Genomic DNA, 20,527 nt, shown 5'->3' on the forward strand with positions numbered 1-20,527 from the left:
AAGAGCTTGCCTGTGGTGGGCGCTTTGGTTGTCTCTCCCACCCAAGCCTGTGTTCCTCCTCCTTGGGAAAAGGGAGCCCTGGGACTTGAACCCAAGTGGAGACCTTCTTTCTCTGTTTCTGGTGGGGGCTCTGCTCTGCTCCCTGGATGGATGGATTCCCTTAATGTTCAGCGGGGTGGGGAGCAAGGGTTTGGCAGGGAGGGAATACATCTAACTAATTATCCCATGAATACAGAATTGTTCTTCCATCATGTTCAGTCCTCTGGTTCCAGGGCTTTGGAGAGATGCTCTTTCCCCCTCCTTCCAGTGTCACGCTGGGCAAAGAAGGGTTAAGGAGAGGGAGTGTGGTTCCCAGAGAGGCAGGAAGGAAGTGGGCCTCCTTTATATCACCTTTCCTATCCCTCTAGGAACTCCCTCCCCTTCACCCTTCCTTGCTTGGCTGGGAGAGAAGAGAAGAGTTTCCCCCTTTGGCCTCTCCTTCCTCTTTCTTCCTCTCCTTCTGGTGAGTCTTCTTCCCATTCCTTCTCCAAAGTCCACCACACCTGGAGGGAGGGCCAGAGTGGGGCCAGGCCTCCTTCCTTCCCTCCCTCCCAGGCTGGCCTCCTGAACCAGAAGAAGGGAGACACACACCCTGGCCGAGAAGAAGAAGAAGGGAAGCCACCCCTTCCTGATCTCTCCTCCTTGGAAGGAGATGGAGCCTGGCCTTGAGCCTTGAGCCCCATGGGGAGAAGGGGGCCTGGGGCAGAGGGGATATTGGGGGTCAGCACAAGGGAGCAACTGGGGATCCTTGGGAGGAGGGAGGGAGAGAGAGGCAGGCAGAGAGAGAGGTGGGGGGCCCAGGGCTTCCCCCTCCCCACCCACCCACTCACCTGCCTGCCTGACTCCTCTTTTCCCCCCTTGAGTGCTTAAATAATTCAGAGTTTCTCTTTGTCATCTGGATTTCCAAATATTTTACTCTAGTCGTTATATTGATTTTTGTCTCTTGTTTCAAAGTCCTTTATTCTTCTTTGGCTGTGGATCACGAGGCATCCGCTGAAGGAATCTTTATTTATTTATTTATTTATTTATTTATTTACTGTGCTTATAGACCGCTGTTCTCAGCCCAGGGGCAACTCACAGCGGTGTACAACATGGAGAGGATAGGTGCAAATTACAAGACATAATCTAACAACAAATTAGTAATATCAAAAACATCGTCATCAACAACATCAACAATCTCAATATCAATCATACAAAAATGTCATTCGCATCGTCTCATCGTTAAACCACAATCCAATATCGTTTTCCGTTGTTCCATTCCTGTCGTCATTACCAAATTATTGCACTTCTTGTTCGAACGCCTTCTCGAACAGCCACGTCTTTAGTTTCTTGCGGAATATCATCAGGGAGGGCACCAGTCTGATGTCCACGGGAAGGGTGTTCCACAGCCGGAACCATTTAGGGCTTTATAGGCCAACGCCAGCACCTTGAATTGAGGCCAGTAGCAAATCGGCAGCCAATGGAGCTGGTACAACAAGGGCGTTGTATGCTCCCTGCGTCCAGCTCCTGAATCTTGGGGGATTCATTGTGGGTTGGGACTGAATGGGAGCTCAATGGGAGGCCAGGTGGGTCTGGAGGCTGGAGAAGCAGAGGCCCAAGTAGAAGGAGGGCCCAGCATTACCAGGCTCTGAAATAAATAAAGGGCTTGGGGTTTGTTTGGTTTTTTTACTCTCTAAGAAAAAGCCTCCCAAAGCCTGTTGTCTAATTCTGCCTTTCTTTCACAGAGGAAATGTGATTTTTGGCTGAGAAGTTTGGAGTTGAGCCTCTTCTGGGGTTTCTTTTCCTTGAGAGAAGAGGGAGGAAGAGCATATTGGATACGGTAGGGTTCTTCATCAGAGTGGATCCAACATGGAGAGACCTGGACCGGAAGCAGGCAAGGCCTCCGGGAGCAGTGGGGAATCCTGGGAAAGAACTACGCAAACGTTCCTGAATGCTCACACACAGTGCCAGCGCTTCAGGCATTCCTCCTTCCGAGAGGGCAAGGGACCCAGAGAGGTTTGCAGCCGCCTCCACTCTCTCTGTCGCCAGTGGCTGAAGCCAGAGCAACACACCAAGGCGGAGATGCTGGACCTGGTGATCCTGGAGCAGTTCCTGAGCATCCTGCCCCCAGAGATGGGGAGCTGGGTCCGAGAGTGTGGGGCAGAGACCTCTTCCCAGGCGGTGGCCCTGGCGGAAGGCTTCCTCCTGAGTCGGGCAGAGGACGAGAAGCAGGAAGGACAGGTGAGAGCATTGCCTCTTGGCTTCACTCACCTTGGGACTGGTGGAGAGTTTAGATGTACATCCTGCCTTCCTTCCAAGATGGGACCGATGTGAGGGAGAAGCCGGACTCTCCTCCCTCGGCCTCTTTTCCCACCTGCTCTGCCCCTCCTGCTCTCACCTCCATATCCACTGTGAGCTCAGTTGCTGCTCTGCTCAAAGTTCTTGACTCCAGATATCACACTGAAAATGATGGAAGGGGGAGTGTGGCATTTGTTTCAAACTCAAGAATTATTCATGTACATAGGTCTGTGATTTAATTTTCTCTATTTTTCTTACTCTGTGCTTTTCCAGGACCAATATAACTGCATTGAAGTCCACCCTGATGTCCCTGATTCAGAAGAATCTCACTCAGACACCACCCAGAGCCTCCAGCAGAAGGAGCTCAAGCAGGAAGGAGAGGAACGAGAGGGGGTTGCAGCCTTGGAGGGTGAGAAGGAACCCTTTGGGGTGTTTTGCTGTTTTATGTCAATGCAAATTCCCCTTCAGGGGGTTATAGCACACCCAGAATCAGTTTGAGCTAGAGAAGGCATACATGTAGGATTATTTGGCCTTCAAGATGAGTATATAGGTAAGCATTTGGTTGCAGAAGGTGTAATTTCAGTGTGATTCTGAGTTTTCTTTATTGTTATACTTCTACATTTGCATACTGTTGGGTGGGACTGAAAATTCAGCCGTACGGGATGTTCCCAGGTGAACCCGAAAGCCAAGATGAGCCATGAAACTCACCTGGAAGACAAACAGACAACCAAGAATAACTTTAGTCAATTAAACTACCAAGCCCAGGATTAGTTTCAGTCCAACATATTCACAGCACTGTGTGAGATTAAGTAGTCTAAACTCCAAAACCTTACAATTCCTGGGCTGGAGAATGCTTCTGTCTTCATAGGGTCATTTCTTCATGGGTTTCTTTTTAGGACTGTAGTTGTAAGCTCTGAGACATGTCTATGTGATCAGATTTCCACACCTTCCTTCCTCTCTCTCTCTCTCTCTCTCCCCCTCTCTCTCTCCCAGGGGCTGGAATGATATTGTTGCTGAATCCTCAGTCGTTTCTCCCCCTTTGTGATGGAGTGGAACTGAATCAGGTAAGCAGAAGGATTCCAGGGAGAGGAGGAAGGGAGCTGCCTGGGGGTCATTTGTTGCAAGCTCAATCACCAAACATCTCTTGAAAAAGGAAAGGCTGAACAAACAAAAACCTAACTCATTCCCAAGAGGTTCTTGTATCTATTTTTCTTGATTTCCCTGATGTGAGAAGGAATTTTTTTTCCACCAGGGCCCAATTGCCTTTGAGGACGTGGCTGTCCATTTCTCTTTGGAGGAGTGGGTTCTCCTGAATCCTGATCAGAAAGCCTTGTACGTGCAGATCACGGAGGAGATTCATGGGATTGTTGGCTCTCTTGGTAAGGCTCCCTCATTGATGGGGATTTCTATTTCAAAATGCAGGATCCCAGTCAGCAGCTCCCTAGTGGGAGCAGGATCCTAAATTATCTCAGTCACTGAGATTTCTCAACACAAGGTTTGTGTTAGAAATATAAGACATAAGTGTAACATTGACTTGATGCCTGAGTGTGGTGTTACGTGGATGTCACTATATCTGCCTGAGTCCTGCAGACATTATTTTATTTTATTTTTAAATATGCCACCTTCTGTCACCAATAAGATTATATGTATACGTAGGTTATTTTATTTGTCGTGTCAGAACAACCAGTCTAACAGAACAAAGCAAACAAACAGAAAAATACACAACTTGTGAGTTTGGTAGCTGGTTAAATGTCCTTTGACCAGTATCTGGCCACTTGGAGTGCTTCCGGTGTTGCTGCAAGAAGGTCCTCCATTGTGAATGTGGCAGGGCTCAGGTTGCATTGCAGCAGGTGGTCAGTGGTTTGCTCTTCTCCACACTCGCATGTCGAGGATTCTACTTCGTAGCCCCATTTCTGAAGGTTGGCTCTGCATCTCGTGGTGCCAGAGCGCAGTCTGTTCAATGCCTTCCAAGTCACCCAGTCTTCTGTGTGCCCAGGAGGGAGTCTCTCATTTGGTATCAGCCATTGGTTGAGGTGCTGGGTTTGAGCCTGCCACTTTTGGACTCTCGCTTGCTGGGGTGTTCCAGCGAGGGTCTCTGTAGATCTTAAAAAACTATGTCTAGATTTAAGTCGTTGGCATGCTGGCTGATACCCAAACAGGGGATGAGCTGGAGATGTCTCTGCCTTGGTCCTTTCACTATTGGCTGCTACTTCCCGGCGGATGTCAGGTGGTGCAATACCGGCTAAGCAGTGTAATTTCTCCAGTGGTGTAGGGCGCAGAAACCCGTGATAATGCGGCATGTCTCATTAAGAGCCACACCCACTGTTTTAGTGTGGTGAGATGTGTTCCACACTGGGCATGCATACTCAGCAGCAGAGTAGCACAGCGCAAGGGCAGATGTCTTCACTGTATCTGGTTGTGATCCCCAGGTTGTGCCAGTCAGCTTTCTTATGATATTGTTTCTAGCACCCACTTTTTGCTTGATGTTCAGACAGTGCTTCTTGTAGGTAAGAGCACGGTCCAGAGTGACTCCCAGGTATTTGGGTGTGCTGCAATGCTCCAGTGGGGTTCCTTCCCAGGTGATCTTCAGAGCTCGGGATGCTTCTCTGTTCTTGAGATGAAAGGCACATGTCTGTGTTTTAGATGGGTCAGGGATCAGCTGGTTTTCCCTGTAGTAGGCAGTTAGAGCGCCTAGAGCTTCGGAGAGCTTCTGTACGTAGGTACCAGGCAATGATGCTGATAAAGGGGACAAAGAAGATTAAACTTCACAGAAACTCAGCAAATTGGGGTTCAATTATAGATGTCTGTATATGTCTCTTTAATGTATAACTCAATACTGTAGTCAGTATGTAGCTTCAAAATAATCTCTGGCCGACTTTCAGGAATGTATCTTCAGTCTTGTAACTTGACACGAGACTTCAATATGTTAGTTGAAACAAAGAAATGCTTTTTTATGAATTCTTGTGCACATAAAGCGTGTTTGTTACACAGTACTTTACTTCAGTTCCACCTTGATATTGTTATATCTGCCTTTTACTCTTGTGAATACATAAAACTGATACTACATAACTTTCAGAGCAGTTTAACTTATGTCAACTTGGTTAGGTAACTTCCTTCTCTCTCACATGTAATTCCTTCTCAGCCTCCTGATTGGATAACTTATATCTTGTTGACACTTCTTTCGATCAATATTCTGATTGCAACTTATTTTCAAAAAACTCTCTGTCTCTGAGTTCCACCTGACTGAAGACTTAGACACAAATTAGTCAGTACCACAACTGAAGGCATTATCCTATACAATTATTTTCTTTCCTTTAGCTCTCAAACTAGAGATTAATTCAAAATGGTCCCTTTATTACTTTAATATCATGGCTGAAGACTTAAATTTAACCTAGGAACCTTTTCACACTAGCTCCCCTGGCTAGGGAATGCCTCATTTTTAAAAACCTGCTACAGAACAGGAGCTTTTTGTTGAGTTCCAGGGCCAGAGAAGCAGATGGCGGAAACAGAAGAACGGCCTGCCTCAGGGGAGCGTGCTTACTCCATCCATGTTCAACATCTACACAAATGACCAGCCACTACCAGAAGGGACAGAGAGTTTCATCTATGCTGATGATCCTGCCATTACTGCTCAAGCAGGGAGCTTTGAGATGGTAGAACAGAATCTTTCCGAAGCTCTAGGTGCTCTTACCACCTACTACAGGGAAAACCAACCCATCTAAAACACAGACATGTGCCTTTCATCTCAAGAACAGAGAAGCATCCTGAGCTCTGAAGATCACCTGGGAAGGAATCCCACTGGAGCATTGCAGCACACCCAAATACCTGGGAGTCACTCTGGACCGTGTTCTTACCTACAAGAAGCACTGCCTGAACATCAAGCAAAAAGTGGGTGCTAAAAACAATATCATACGAAAGCTGACTGGCACAACCTGGGGATCACAACCAGATACAGTGAAGACATCTGCCCTTGTGCTGTGCTACTCTGCTGCTGAACACATATCACCACACTAAAACAGTGGATGTGGCTCTTAATGAGACATGCCGCATTATCACGGGGTGTCTGCGCCCTACACCACTGGAAAAATTACACTGTCTAGCCGGTATTGCACCACCTGACATCTGCCGGGAAGTAGCAGCCAATAGTGAAAGGACAAAGGCAGAGACATCTCCAGCTCATCCTCTGTTTGGGTATCAGCCAGCACGTCAACGACTTACATCTAGAAATGGTTTTCTAAGATCTACAGAGACCCTCGCTGGAACACCTCAGCAAGCGAGAGTCCAAAAGTGGCAGGCTCAAACCCAGAACCTCAACCCATGGCTGATACCAAATGAGAGACTCCCCCCTGGGCACACAGAGGACTGGACGACTTGGAAGGCGCTGAACAAACTGCGCTCTGGCACCACGAGATGCAGAGCCAATCTTAAGAAATTGGGCTACAAAGTGGAATCCTTGACATGCGAGTGTGGAGAGGAGCAAACCACTGACCACCTGCTGCAATGCAACCTGAGCCCTGCCACATTCACAATGGAGGACCTTCTTGCAGCAACACCAGAAGCACTCCAAGTGGCCAGATACTGGTCAAAGGACATTTAATCAACTACCATACTCACAAATTTTGTAATCTGCTTGTTTGCTTTGTTCTGTTAGAAATGTAATATAATTTGACTGGTTGTTCTGACACGACAAATAAATAAATTTTTAAAATGTCCCCTCTTTCCTTCTTAGTTAGCTCCGCCCCTTTTGCCTGCTAGCCACTTTAATATGGATACATTTCTACTGCAGAAGCTTCGCCACCATGGCAACATATCGACCAATCATATGCTGCCATCTCTTGCCTGCCTTTGTCATAATATCAACAGTAATAAACATAGACGAAGCCTCCATTATAAAAAAAATATGGAGGAACAGATAACCTCTGGAGCATATGTTATTTATCTCTCTCTTAGGGGGTCCGATCAAGGTCAAGATGGATGGAGGTTATCCTTTAAGTGACTGCCTTGACTTTGAAGGAACTGGGGGTGGCCACAGCCAAGAGGGAGCTCTGGCGTGGGCTGGTTCATAAGATCATGAAGAGTCGGAAGCAACTGCATGAATAAACAACAATAATAATTTAGAGGCTCCAGGCAGTCAAACAGTGACCATCTTTCCTGAACAAGGGGTGGGGAGAGGGCAGTATTTATATCTTCCTTTCCTCAATTTCTATGTTGTTTTAAGGATCATTTCAGTCTCTTTCTTATACCAATTCCCTAGAGTCCTTATCACTCATACTGTTTCTGTCCTCCTTCACAGCAGGTAACTGGAACACCAAACACAGGAAGCATTTGGGACACGATGGAGGCCTTCCGAGAGACCAGCAAACCCACAGAGAAGATGGAACTTCTGCCAGAGAAAGGCCCTACAAATGCAATGTATGTGGGCAGTGTTTTACACAAAATATGGGACTTATACTTCACAAGACACTCAGTGCTGGGAAAAGCCATTGTAAATGGAAAGTATCAGATAAATGTATAGCTGATTACAAACTGCGAGATCTGATACAAGAAGAAATCTTCGAAGGAACTGAGGATGTCATAAGCCAGAAGTGTGGGAAATCTTTTATCCAGAGTTCAAACTCTGTGAGCCACAGAAGACTCCACACAGGAGAGAAGCCATACCAATGCAAGGAATGTGGGAAATGTTTTGCTTACAGTTCGGACTTTGTGAGCCACAAAAGAGTCCACACAGGAGAGAAGCAATACCAATGCCAGGAGTGTGGAAAATGTTTTGCTCGCAGTTCAAACTTGGTGAGTCACAAAAGACTCCACACAGGAGAGAAGCCATACCAATGCCAGGAGTGTGGGAAATGTTTTGCTCAGAGTTCACACTTGGTGAGTCACAAAAGACTCCACACAGGAGAGAAGCCATACCAATGTCAGGAGTGTGGGAAATGTTTTGCTGACAGTTCACAAATGGTGAGGCACAAAAGACTTCACACAGGAGAGAAGCCATACCAATGCCAGGAGTGTGGGAAATGTTTTGCTGAGAGTTCAGGCTTGGTGACCCACAAAAGACTCCATACTGGAGAGAAGCCATACCAATGCCAGGAGTGTGGGAAATGTTTTGCTCGCAGTTCACATTTGGTGAGCCACAAAAGACTCCACACAGGAGAGAAGCCATACCAATGCCAGGAGTGTGGGAATTTTTTTGCTGACAGTTCGACCTTGTTGAGCCACAAAAGACTCCACACAGGAGAGAAGCCACACCAATGCCAGGAGTGTGGGAAATGTTTTGCTCGCAGTTCAACCTTGGTGAGCCACAAAAGACTCCACACAGGAGAGAAGCCATACCAATGCCAGGAGTGTGGGAAAAGTTTTGCTGTGAGTTCAACCTTGGTGAGCCACAAAAGACTCCACACAGGGGAGAAGCCATACCAATGCCAGGAGTGTGAGAAATGTTTTGTTGACAGTTCGACCTTGTTGAGCCACAAAAGACTCCACACAGGAGAGAAGCCACACCAATGCCAGGAGTGTGGGAAATGTTTTGCTCGCAGTTCAGCCTTGGTGAGCCACAAAAGACTCCACACAGGAGAGAAGCCATACCAATGCCAGGAGTGTGGGAAAAGTTTTGCTGTGAGTTCAACCTTGGTGAGGCACAAAAGACTCCACACAGGAGAGAAGCCATAACAATGCCAGGAGTGTGGGAAATGTTTTGCTTGCATTTCATATTTGATGAAGCACAAAAGATTTCACACAGGAGAGAATCGTGCCAGGATTGTGGGAAGTGTTTTCCTTGGAAATCATCACTTCTGAAACTCAACAAAATAGCCCACTACTATACAAAAAAGAAAATAAATGCAGTGAATAATATGACTGTTGAAGCTTATTATACTGTTGAAATTCACAGTAATCACAAACGATATTGTATGAGTTTTGTACAATCACTCTGAAATGGATCAGCTGCCCACAACCAGTTTTGGCCTTACTCCAGGCCTTCCTCTGGTGGTCTCAAATTGTTATATACTTCAACAATTGCTACAAATATATCCATTTAACATCATGTAATAAAATACATTTGAAGGCACTTACAAAGTTATTTATTTATTTAGTCCAGCGAGGGACTCAGGTCGGTTTACAACAAGGAATTCATACACAGTAGTTTAAAAACATCACATCCAATAATACACTAATATAAACACATTAAAGTACAATCATATAATTATATAAGGCCAAATCATTCACATAAAATCACTATTCATCACTATTCATCCCCATCCGTCCGTGTGATCAAAGTTATTGCCTCACTCGTCAAATGCCAAATTCCAGAGCCTGGTTTTCACCAACTTTCTAAAGGTCAGGAGAGAAGGGGCAGTTCTGATCTCCAATGGGAGAGAGTTCCAGAGCCGAAGTGCCACTACCGAGAAGGCGCTGTCCCTCGGCCGCACCAGACGCGATTGCGAAGGTGGTGGGACCGAGAGCAGGGCCCCTCCAGACGATCTTAACAACCTTGGTGGTTCATAGGGGAGAATCCGTTCGGACAGGTAAACTGGGCCGGAGTCATTTAGGGATTTATAGGTCAACACCAGCACTTTGAATTGTGCTCGGAAGCTAATTGGCAGCAAATGGAGCTGGCACATTTTATGAGCCAGGAGTGTGGGAAATCTTTTATCCAGAGTTCACACTCTGTGAGCCACAAAAGACTCCACACAGGAGTGAAGCCATACCAATGCCAGGGGTTTTGTCAATCCTGACACACACACTTAATCCATGTTAAATTGAAAAACATGAGCCTTGTTATTTTAGAATTAAGAATGTTATATAGTACTAATTTTGTTATACACTATGAGAATTATATATATATATATATATATATATATATATATAGGGAAATAAGTTTGTGTGAGGCAGGCATAGGCAAACGTTGATCCTTCAGGTGTCGATAAGCTGGCTGGGATTCCTAGGAGTTGGAGTCCAAACACCTGGGTAACCGGTGTTTGCCAATGCAGAGAGAACAAAAACAACAGTTTTATACAAAACGGTTGTTATTTATTTATTTCTCGTGTCAGGGCAGCCAGTCAATTATATTACATTTCTAACAGAGCAAAGCAAACAAACAGAGAAAATACAAAATGTGAGTTTGGTAGTTGATTAAGTGTCCTTTGACCAGTATCTGGCCACTTGGAGTGCTTCTGGTGTTGCTGCAAGGAGGTCCTCCATGGTGCATGTGGCAGGGCTCAGGTTGCATTGCAGTAGGTGGTCAGTGGTTTGCTCTTCTCCACACTCGCATGTCGAGGATTCCACTTTGTAGCCCAATTTCTTAAGATTGGCTCTGCATCTCGTGGTGCCAGAGCGCAGTCTGTTCAGCTCCTTCCAAGTTGCCCAGTCCTCTGTGTGCCCAGGGGGGAGTTTCTCATTTGGTATCAGCCATTGGTTGAAGTTCTGGGTTTGAGCCTGCCACTTTTGGACTCTCGCTTGCTGAGGTGTTCCAGCAAGTGTCTCTGTAGATCTTAGAATCATAGAATCATAGAATCAAAGAGTTGGAAGAGACCTCATGGGCCATCCAGTCCAACCCCCTGCCAAGAAGCAGGAATATTGCATTCAAATCACCCCTGATAGATGGCCATCCAGCCTCTGCTTAAAAGCTTCCAAAGAAGGAGCCTCCACCACACTCCGGGGCAGAGAGTTCCACTGCTGAACGGCTCTCACAGTCAGGAAGTTCTTCCTAATGTTCAGATGGAATCTCCTCTGTTGTAGTTTGAAGCCATTGTTCCGCATCCTAGTCTCCAAGGAAGCAGAAAACAAGCTTGCTCCCTCCTCCCTGTGGCTTCCTCTCACATATTTATACATGGCTATCATATCTCCTCTCAGCCTTCTCTTCTTCAGGCTAAACATGCCCAGTTCCCTAAGCCGCTCCTCATAGGCTTGTTCTCCAGACCCTTGATCAGTTTAGTCGCCCTCCTATGTCTGGTTTTACGTCATTGGCGTGCTGCCTGATACCCAAACAAGGGATGAGCTGGAGATGTCTCTGCCTTGGTCCTTTCACTATTGGCTGCTACTTCCTGGCGGATGTCAGGTGGTGCGATACTGGCTAAGCAGTGTAATTTCTCCAGTGGTGTAGGGTGCAGACACCCTGTGATAATGCGCCATGTCTCATTAAGAGCCACATCCACTGTTTTAGTATGGTGAGATGTGTTCCACACTGGGCATGCATACTCAGCAGCAGAGTAGCATAGCGCAAGGGCAGATGTCTTCACTGTATCTGGTTGTGATCCCCAGGTTGTGCCAGTCAGCTTTCGTATGATATTGTTTCTAGCGCCCACTTTGTGCTTGATATTCAGACAGTGCTTCTTGTAGGTCAGAGCACGGTCCAGCGTGACTCCCAGGTATTTGGGTGCGCTGCAATGCTCCAGTGGGATTCCTTCCCAGGTGATAATCCTCAGAGCTCGGGATGCTTGTCTGTTCTTAAGGTGAAAGGCGCATGACTGTGTTTTGGATGGATTAGGGATCAGCTGGTTTTCCCTGTAATAGGCAGTAAGAACTTCGGAGAGCTTCTGTTCAACCATCCCAAACCTCCCTGCTTGAGCAGTAATGGCACGATCATCAGCATAGATGAAGCTCTCTGTCCCTTCTGGCAGAGGCTGGTCATTTGTGTAGATGTTGAACATGGATGGAGCAAGCACGCTCCCCTGAGGTTGTTCAGAGATGCTCTTTCCCCTCCTTCCAGTGTAAAGCTGGGCAAGGAAGGGTTAAGGGGAGGGAGTATGGTTCCTAGAGAGGCAGGAAGGAAGTGGGCCTCCTCATAACTGCCTTTCCTGTCTCTCTAGGAATCACACTCTCTCCACTTCACTCTTCCTTGGCCTCTCCTTCCTCCTCATCCCTTTCTGGTGGGTCTTCTTCCCATTCCTTCTCCAAAGGGCCAAAGAGGGGCCGAAGCCCACCACACCTGGAGGGAGAGAGGGCCAGAGTGGGCCCAGGCCTCCTTCCCTCCCTCCCAGGCTGGCCTCCTGACCCAGGTGGAGACACACACCCTGGCTGAGAAGGAGAAGAAGGGAAACCATCCCTTCCTGAGCTCTCCTCCTTGGAAGGAGATGGATCCTGGCCTTGAGCCTGGAGTACCATGGGGAGAAGGGGGCCTGGTGCAGAGAGGATACTGGGGGTCAGCACAAGGGAGCAACCGGGGATCCTTGGGAGGAGGGAGGGAGAGAGAGGCAGGCAGAGAGAGAGGGGGGGGCCAGGGCTTAGTAATAGTATGATAGCTGGGTGCTGAAGCTCTGCGTTTTGTCTGCGCAAGAGAGACTTAGCTAATGCAAGCCAGGCTGGAGACAGATAATATAGAAGAAATGGAAGAGTTGTTTAATGGTGAAACCCTAACCCTGAACTGTACCATAAGCCTAAGCCTAAATCCTAACCCTTAACCCTAAACCAGGGGTCCTCAAACTAAGGCCCGCGGGCCGGATTTGGCCCTCCAAGGTCATTTACCCGGCCCTCGCTCAGGGTCCACCTAAGTCTGAAAGCACACAACAACAACAATTCTATCTCATCACCCTGCCTGCCTGGCTCCTCTTACTCAATTGAGTGCTTAAATAATTCATAGAATCATAGAATCCAAGAGTTGGAAGAGACCTCTTGGGCCATCCAGTTCAACCCCATTCTGCCAAGAAGCAGGAATATTGCATTCAAAGCACCCCTGACAGATGGCCATCCAGCCTTCCAAAGAAGGAGCCTCCACCACACTCCGGGGCAGAGAGTTCCACTGCTGAACGGCTCTCACAGTCAGGAACTTCTTCCTCATGTTCAGATGGAATCTCCTCTCTTGTAGTTTGAAGCCATTGTTCCGCGTCCTAGTCTCCAAGGAAGCAGAAAACAGGCTTGCTCCCTCCTCCTTGTAGCTTCCTCTCACACATTTATACATGGCTATCATATCTCCTCTCAGCCTTCTCTTCTGGCTAAACATGCCCAGCTCCTTAGTTCATAATTCTGTTTGTCATCTGGATTTCCAAATATTTTACTTTTGTTGTTATATTGATTTTTGTCTTCTGTTTCAAAGTCCCTTGGTTTTTCTTTACAAGGAAGGCCATGGATCACGAGTCATCAGCTGAAGGAATCACGGGAGGATCCAGTGTGGGTTGGGACTGAATGGGAGCTCAATGGGAGGCCAGGTGGGTCTGGAGGCCAGAGGACCAGAGGCCCAAGTGGAAGGAGGGCCCAGCATGACCTGGCTCTGGAATAATTAATTAAATAAATAAATAAAGGGCTTTGTTTTTTGTTCATTTTTTTACTCTCTAAGAAAAAGCTTCCCAAAGCCTGTAGTCTAATTCTGCCTTTCTTTCTCAGAGGAAATGTGAGTTTTGGCTGAGAATTGTGGAGTCGAGCATGTTGAGGGATTTTTTCCCTTGAGAGAAGACGGAGGAAGAGCATATTGGATAAATTTGGGTTCTTCCATCAGAGTGGTTCCAACATGGAGAGAACCAACTCACCTGGACCTGAAGCAGGAAGGGCTCCCGGAAAGATTGGGGAATCCTGGGAGATAACTACGCAGATGATCCTGGATAAACACATACAGATCCAGCACTTCAGGCATTCCTCCTTCCGAGAGGACGAGGGACCCAGAGAGGTTTGCAGCCGCCTCCACTCTCTCTGCCGCCAGTGGCTGAAGCCAGAGCAACACACCAAGGCGGAGATGCTGGACCTGGTGATCCTGGAGCAGTTCCTGAGCATCCTGCCCCCAGAGATGGGGAGCTGGGTCCGAGAGTGTGGGGCAGAGACCTCTTCCCAGGCGGTGGCCCTGGCGGAAGGCTTCCTCCTGAGTCGGGAAGAGGACGAGAAGCAGGAAGGACAGGTGAGAGCATTTCCTCTTGGCTTCACTCATCTTGGGACTGATGGAAAGATTAAATATACATCCTGCTTTCCTTCCAAAATGGGACCGATGTGAGGGAGAAGCCGGACTCTCCTCCCTCAGCCTCTATTCCCCCCTGCTCTGCCCCTTCTTCTCTCACCTCCATATCCACTGCTCTACCCAAATTTCTTGACTCCAGATATCACACTGAAAAGGATGGAAGGGGGAGCGTGGCATTTGTTTCAAACTCAGATGTATTCTTTTTTTAAAAGTCGGTGCAGTTTCTGCACATAGGTCTGTGATTTTTTTGAATTTTCTCTATATTTGTGCTTTTCCAGGACCAAAATAACTGCAGTGAAGTCCACCCTGATGTCCCTAATTCAGAAAAATCTCCATCAGAGACCACCCAGAGCCTCCAGCAGAAGGAGCTCAAGCAGGAAGGAGATGGGGCTGCAGCCTTGGAGGGTAAGAAGGAACCCCTCTGAGACTTTTAGTCTTTTATGCCAATGCAAATTCCCCAACAGGGCATTATAGCACACCCACAATCAGTTTGAGCTAGAGAAGGCATACATGTAGGATCATTTCAGCTTGTAATGAGTATATAAGTATGATTTGGTTACAAGAGGTGTCATTTCAGTGTGATTTGGAGTTATTTATTATTTTACTTCTATATTTGCTCACTGTTGGGTGGGACTGAAATATCATCCATACTGTATTTTCCAGGTGGGACCCGAAGCTCAGATGAGCCCTGAAACTGAGCTGGAAGACAAACAGACAACAAAAAATAACTTTAGTCCACTGAAATATCAAGCCCAGTACTAGTTTCAACCTAACCTATTCACACACTGGTTAGATGAAAAAGTTCTAAACTCCAAAACTTTACATATTCCTGGAGAATGCACCTGTCTTCATAGAGTCATTTCCTCATAGGTTTCTTTTTAGGACTATAGCTGTAACCTCTGAGACATGTGTATGTGATCAGATTTCCACACCTTGCTCTCTCTCTCTCTCTCTCTCTCTCTCTCTCTCTCAGGGGCTGGAATGATATTGTTCCCGAATCCTCAGTCATTTCTTCCCCTTTGTGATGAAGTGGAAGTGAATCAGGTAAGCAGAAGGATTCCTGGGAGAGGAGGAAGGGAGCTGCCTTGGGGTCATTTCTTTCAGGCTCAGTCATCAAACATCTTTTGAAACAGAAAAGATTGAACCAACAGAAACCTAACTCATTTCCAAGAGGTTCTTGTATCTATTTTTCTTGATTTCCCTGATGTGAGAAGGAAATGTGTTTTTTTCCACCAGGGCCCAATTGCCTTTGAGGACGTGGCTGTCCATTTCTCTTTGGAGGAGTGGGTTCTCCTGAATCCTGATCAGAAAGCCTTGCACGGGCAGATCACAGAGGAGATTCATGGGATTGTTGGCTCTGTTGGTAAGGCCCCCTCATTCCTGGGGATTTCTATTTCAAAATGCAGGATCCCAGTCAGCAGCTCCCTAATGGGAGCAGGATCCTAAATCATCCCAATCACTGAGATTCCTTAACACAAGGTTTGTATTAGAAATATAAGACATAAGTGTAACATTGACTTGATGCCTGAGTGTATTTTTACGTGGATGTCACTATATCTGCCTGAGTCCTGCAGACATAATTTTATTTTTAAATATGCCACCTTCTGTCACCAATAAGATTATATGTATACATAGGCACCAGGCAATGATGTTGATAAAGGGGAGAAAGAAGATTAAACTTCACAGAAACTCAGCAACTTGGGGTTCAATGATAGATGTTCGTATATGTCTCTTTAATGTATAACTCAATACTGTAGTCAGTATGTAGCTTCAAAATAATCTCTGGACGACTTTCAGGAATGTATCTTCTGTCTTGTAACTTGACACGAGACTTCAATATATTAGTTGAAACAAAGAAATGCTTTTTTATTATTTTTTGTGCACATAAAGCGTATTTGTTACACAGTACTTTACTTCAGTTCCACCTTGATATTGTTACATCTGTCTTTTACTCTTGTGAATACATAAAACTGATACTATATAACTTTCAGAACAGTTTAACTTATGTCAACTTGGTTAGGTAACTTCCTTCTCTCTCACATGTAATTCCTTCTCAGCCTTCTGACTGGGTAACTTATATCTTGTTGACACTTCTTTCAATCAATATTGCAACTTATTCTCAAAGAACTCTCTGTCTCTCAGTTCCACCTGACTGAAGACTTAGACACAAATTAGTCAGTACCACAACTGAAAGCATTATCCTATACAATTATTTTCTTTCCTCTAGCTCTCAAACTAGAGATTAATTCAAAATGGTCCCTTTATTACTTTAATATCATGGCTGAAGACTTAAACTTAACCTAGGAACCTTTTCACTCTAGCTCCCCTGGCTAGGGAATGCCTCATTTTTAAAATGTCCCCTCTTTCCTTCTTAGTTAGCTCCGCCCCTTTTGCCTGCTAGCCACTCTAATATGGATACATTTCTACTACAGAGGCTTCGCAGCCATGGCAACGCATTGACCAATCATATGCAGCCAACTCTTGCCTGCCTTTGTTATAATATCAACAGTAATAAACATAGACGAAACCTCCATTATAAAAAATATGGAGGAACAGGTAACCTCTGGAGCGTATGTTATTCATCTCTCTCTTAGAGAGGCCGACCAAAGTCAAGATGGATGGAGGTTATCCTTGAAGTGACTGCCTTGACTTTGAAGGAGCTGGGGATGGCCCCAGCCAACAGGGAGTTCTGGCGTGGGATGGTCCATGGGGTCACGAAGAGTCGGAAGCAACTGCATGAATAGACAACAAAAACAACTTAAAGGCTCCAGGGAGTTAAACAGTGACCATATTTCCTTAACAAGGGGTGGGGAGAGGCCAGTATTAATATTTTCTTTTCTTCCATTTCTATGTTGTTTTAAGGATCATTTCAGTCTCCTTTTACCAATTTCACAGAGTCCTTATCACTCACACTGTTTCTGTCTTTTTCACAGCAGATAACTGGAACACCAAACACAGGAAGCATTTGGGATACAATGGAGGCCTTCCTAGAGACCAGCAAACCCACAGAGAAGATGGAACTTCTGCCAGAGAAAGGCCCTACAAATGCAATGTATGTGGGCAGTGTTTTACACAAAATATGGGACTTATACTTCACAAGACACTCAGTGCTGGGAAAAACCATTGTAAATTGAAAGTATCAGCAAAATGTATTGCTGATTACAAACTGCCAGATCTGAGCCAAGAAGAAATCATTGAAGGAACTGAGGATTTCATAAGCCAGAAGTGTGGGAAATCTTTTATCCAGAGTTCACGCTCTGTGAGCCACAAAAGACTCCACACAGGAGTGAAGCCATACCAGTGCAAGGAATGTGGGAAATGTTTTCCTTACATTTCAGACTTTGTGAAGCACAAAAGAGTCCACACAGGAGAGAAGCCATACCAATGCCAGGAGTGTGGGAAATGTTTTGCTGACAGCTCAGAATTGGCAAGGCACAAAAGACTCCACACAGGAGAGAAGCCGTACCAATGCCAGCAGTGTGGGAAATGTTTTGTTCGCAGTTCACATTTGGTGACCCACAATAGACTCCACACAAGAGAGAAGCCATACCAATGCCAGGAGTGTGGGCAATGTTTTGCTGAGAGTTCATCCTTCATGAAGCACAAAAGATACCACACAGGAGAGAAGCCATACCAATGCCAGGAGTGTGGGAAATGTTTTGCTGTGAGTTCAAACTTGGTGAGGCACAAAAGAGTCCACACAGGAGAGAAGCCATACCAATGTCAGGAGTGTGGGAAATGTTTTGCTTACAGTTCCGACTTTGTGATCCACAAAAGAGTCCACACAGGAGAAAAGCCATACCAATGCCAGGATTGTGGGAAATGTTTTGCTCGCAGTTCACATTTGGTGAGTCATAAAAGACTCCACACAGGAGAGAAGCCATACCAATGTCAGGAGTGTGGGAAATGTTTTGCTGACTGTTCACAATTGGTGAGGCACAAAAGACTCCACACAGGAGAGAAGCCATACCAATGCCAGGAGTGTGGGAAATGTTTTGCTGTGAGTTCAGCCTTGGTGACCCACAAAAGACTCCACACGGGAGAGAAGCCATACCAATGTCAGGAGTGTGGGAAATGTTTTGCTCACAGTTCACACTTGTTGAGCCACAAAAGACTCCACACAGGAGAGAAGCCATACCAATGCCAGGAGTGTGGGAAATTTTTTGCTTCCAGGTCAAACTTCCTGACACACAAAAAACTCCACACAGGAGAGAAGCCATACCAGTGCCAGGAGTGTGGGAAATGTTTTGCTCAGAGTTCACATTTGGTGAAGCACAAAAGACTCCACACTGGAGAGAAGCCATAACAATGCCAGGAGTGTGGGAAATGTTTTGCTTCTGAAACTCAACAAAATACTTATATACAAAAAAAAAAAAATTAAATGCAGTGAATAATATGACTGTTGAAGCTTATTATACTGTTCAAATTCACAGTAATCACAAACGATATTGTATGACTTTTGTACAATCACTCTGAAATGTATCAACTGCCCACAACCAGTTTTGGCCTTACTCCAAGCCTTCCTCTGGTGGTCTGAAATTGTTATATGCATCAACAATGGCTACAAATATATCCATTTAACATCATATAATAAAACACATTTGAAGGAACTTACAAAGTTATACACTTGACACAGGTTTTTATACTTAGTGGGATCTAGACCAAAGGAACAAAATATGCCTGTAAGCATTTGAAAGTTTCACTTACAGAAAATAAATGTTTTATCGAGATATGAATGTATTTCACAGAATAAATGTGTACTCACAGGATACTCTGCTGTGTATTTGATTCTAATTGCGAGTATGAAGAACATATGGGAGTTCCCTCAATTTAAATGGGAAAGATATATCTAAGATGTATTGTCGAAGGCTTTCATGGCTGGAATCACTAGGTTCTTGTGGGTTTTTTCGGGCTATAGAGCTATGTTCTAGAGGCATTTCTCCTGACGTTTCGCCTGCATCTATGGCAAGCATCCTCACTACCTCACGTCCTCACTACCTCTGAGGATGCTTGCCATAGATTCAGGTGAAACGTCAGGAGAAATGCCTCTAGAACATGGCTCTATAGCCCGAAAAAACCCACAAGAACCATATATGTAAGATGTTAAAGAGACAGAGAGGCTCATTTAAAGCTGTAGGAATGAAAAAAGTAATACCAGATGGCACTGTGAGTGCCCTCAATTTGCTCAAATAGGGATGTATAGTGTAGCCAGAAAATTATATATAACAACTATACAAATTTGGTTCATTTAAACCATGTGCATGTTCTGTCCGTAATCTGAAGATCTAATATGTTTCTCTTTGTAGGAGTTTATTGTTGATGTCCATATGTTTGGATTGTGTAACTACTTCCAGTATATGGTAGTTACTTCCAGTAAATGATTCTGGGTTATGCTGTAGATCAGGCATCCTCAAACTGCGGCCCTCCAGCTGTTTGGACCTTCAACTCCCAGAATTCCTGACAATTGAACAAGCTTATTAGGGCTTCTATGAATTGGAGTCCCAAACAGCTGGAGGGCCACAGTTTGAGGATGCCTGCTGTAGATCATCAAAATGTTTGTAAAGTATTGATTCTCTGGAGTGATTTCTGATTTTACTCTTATGTTCAATGATCCTCGATTTTACTTCTTGGCAGATTTGACCACATATGTCAGATCACCGTCACAAGTGATCGTGTAAATTGCCCCGCTAGTTGAGCAGGTCGCAAAATGGGAGAATTTCATTGATCCTCGATTTCATATGATAGATGTTGGTGTGTGAAGATTTTGGTCTCCACCAATTGGCGACACACTGAACAATGGTGACATCAGTAATTGCCCACCAAATTGGACTTGATAATCTGAGCATTGTGAGTTACATCTGCATTTAAATCACCCCTGACAGATGGCCATCCAGCCTCTGTTTAAAAGTTTCCAAAGGAGGAGCCTCCACCACACTCCGGGGCAGAGAGTTCCACTGCTGAACCGCTCTCACAGTCAGGAAGTTCTTCCTCATGTTCAGATGGAATCTCCTTTCTTGTAGTTTGATGTAATTCCATCAGTTGTTCCTCTGGGCTTAGTTTCCAGTTCTTTTACTACCTTGGTTGCAAATTTCCAGCTTACAAATGTTGTTTTTCAGCTGGGATTCCAGAATTGAACGCAGTGCTTCTCTTGAGACCAAGCCAAAGGAAAGAAGCTTGCACAGTTATTTCACTGCTTAGCCAGTTTTGCACCACCTGACATCCGCCGGGAAGTAGCAGCCAATAGTGAAAGGACCAAGGCAGAGACATCTCCAGCTCATCCCCTGTTTGGGTATCAGCCAGCACATCAACGACTTAAACCTAGAAATAGTTTTCTAA

The 20,527-nt window shown here is 45.5% G+C and overlaps 3 protein-coding genes and 1 pseudogene across 3 annotated transcripts in view; 3 read left to right on the plus strand and 1 right to left on the minus strand.

The window, feature by feature from the left end:
• LOC132766145 (zinc finger protein 708-like) overlaps positions 1-18,960 on the plus strand; it is a 33,010-nt pseudogene extending 14,050 nt beyond the window's left edge.
• The window catches only part of LOC132765774 (zinc finger protein 850-like), a 1,095,673-nt gene that overhangs the window by 765,746 nt on the left and 309,400 nt on the right, over positions 1-20,527 (minus strand). The gene's annotated exons all lie outside the window — the stretch shown is intronic.
• On the plus strand, positions 395-9,379 carry LOC132766152 (zinc finger protein 678-like). The gene is made up of 6 exons (XM_067465255.1): positions 395-502; positions 1,764-2,259; positions 2,590-2,725; positions 3,310-3,380; positions 3,569-3,695; positions 7,610-9,379. Exons 2-6 carry the CDS (start codon positions 1,888-1,890, stop codon positions 8,980-8,982), a joined length of 2,079 nt encoding a protein of 692 aa, XP_067321356.1. The 5' UTR covers positions 395-502; positions 1,764-1,887; the 3' UTR covers positions 8,983-9,379.
• Positions 12,118-16,826, plus strand: LOC137096450 (zinc finger protein 202-like). The gene is made up of 6 exons (XM_067465596.1): positions 12,118-12,179; positions 13,630-14,140; positions 14,470-14,596; positions 15,165-15,235; positions 15,428-15,554; positions 16,786-16,826. The coding sequence occupies exons 2-6, from the start codon at positions 13,754-13,756 to the stop codon at positions 16,824-16,826; spliced, it is 753 nt and encodes a 250-aa protein (XP_067321697.1). The 5' UTR covers positions 12,118-12,179; positions 13,630-13,753.

This window comes from Anolis sagrei, chromosome 2 (genome assembly GCF_037176765.1).
Source record: "Anolis sagrei isolate rAnoSag1 chromosome 2, rAnoSag1.mat, whole genome shotgun sequence".
NCBI classification, from domain to species: Eukaryota; Metazoa; Chordata; class Lepidosauria; order Squamata; family Dactyloidae; genus Anolis; species Anolis sagrei.

Bases quoted from the DNA above. Each gene is read 5' to 3' on its own strand.
- LOC132766152 (XM_067465255.1), top strand. From the start codon at position 1,888: ATGGAGAGACCTGGACCGGAAGCAGGCAAGGCCTCCGGGAGCAGTGGG. The intron at 2,726-3,309 runs GTGAGAAGGAAC...TCTCTCTCCCAG, and splicing joins GGGGGTTGCAGCCTTGGAGG to GGGCTGGAATGATATTGTTG. The intron at 3,696-7,609 runs GTAAGGCTCCCT...CCTCCTTCACAG, and splicing joins TGGGATTGTTGGCTCTCTTG to CAGGTAACTGGAACACCAAA.
- LOC137096450 (XM_067465596.1), top strand. From the start codon at position 13,754: ATGGAGAGAACCAACTCACCTGGACCTGAAGCAGGAAGGGCTCCCGGA. The intron at 14,141-14,469 runs GCATTTCCTCTT...GTGCTTTTCCAG, and splicing joins AGCAGGAAGGACAGGTGAGA to GACCAAAATAACTGCAGTGA. The intron at 15,236-15,427 runs GTAAGCAGAAGG...TTTTTCCACCAG, and splicing joins ATGAAGTGGAAGTGAATCAG to GGCCCAATTGCCTTTGAGGA.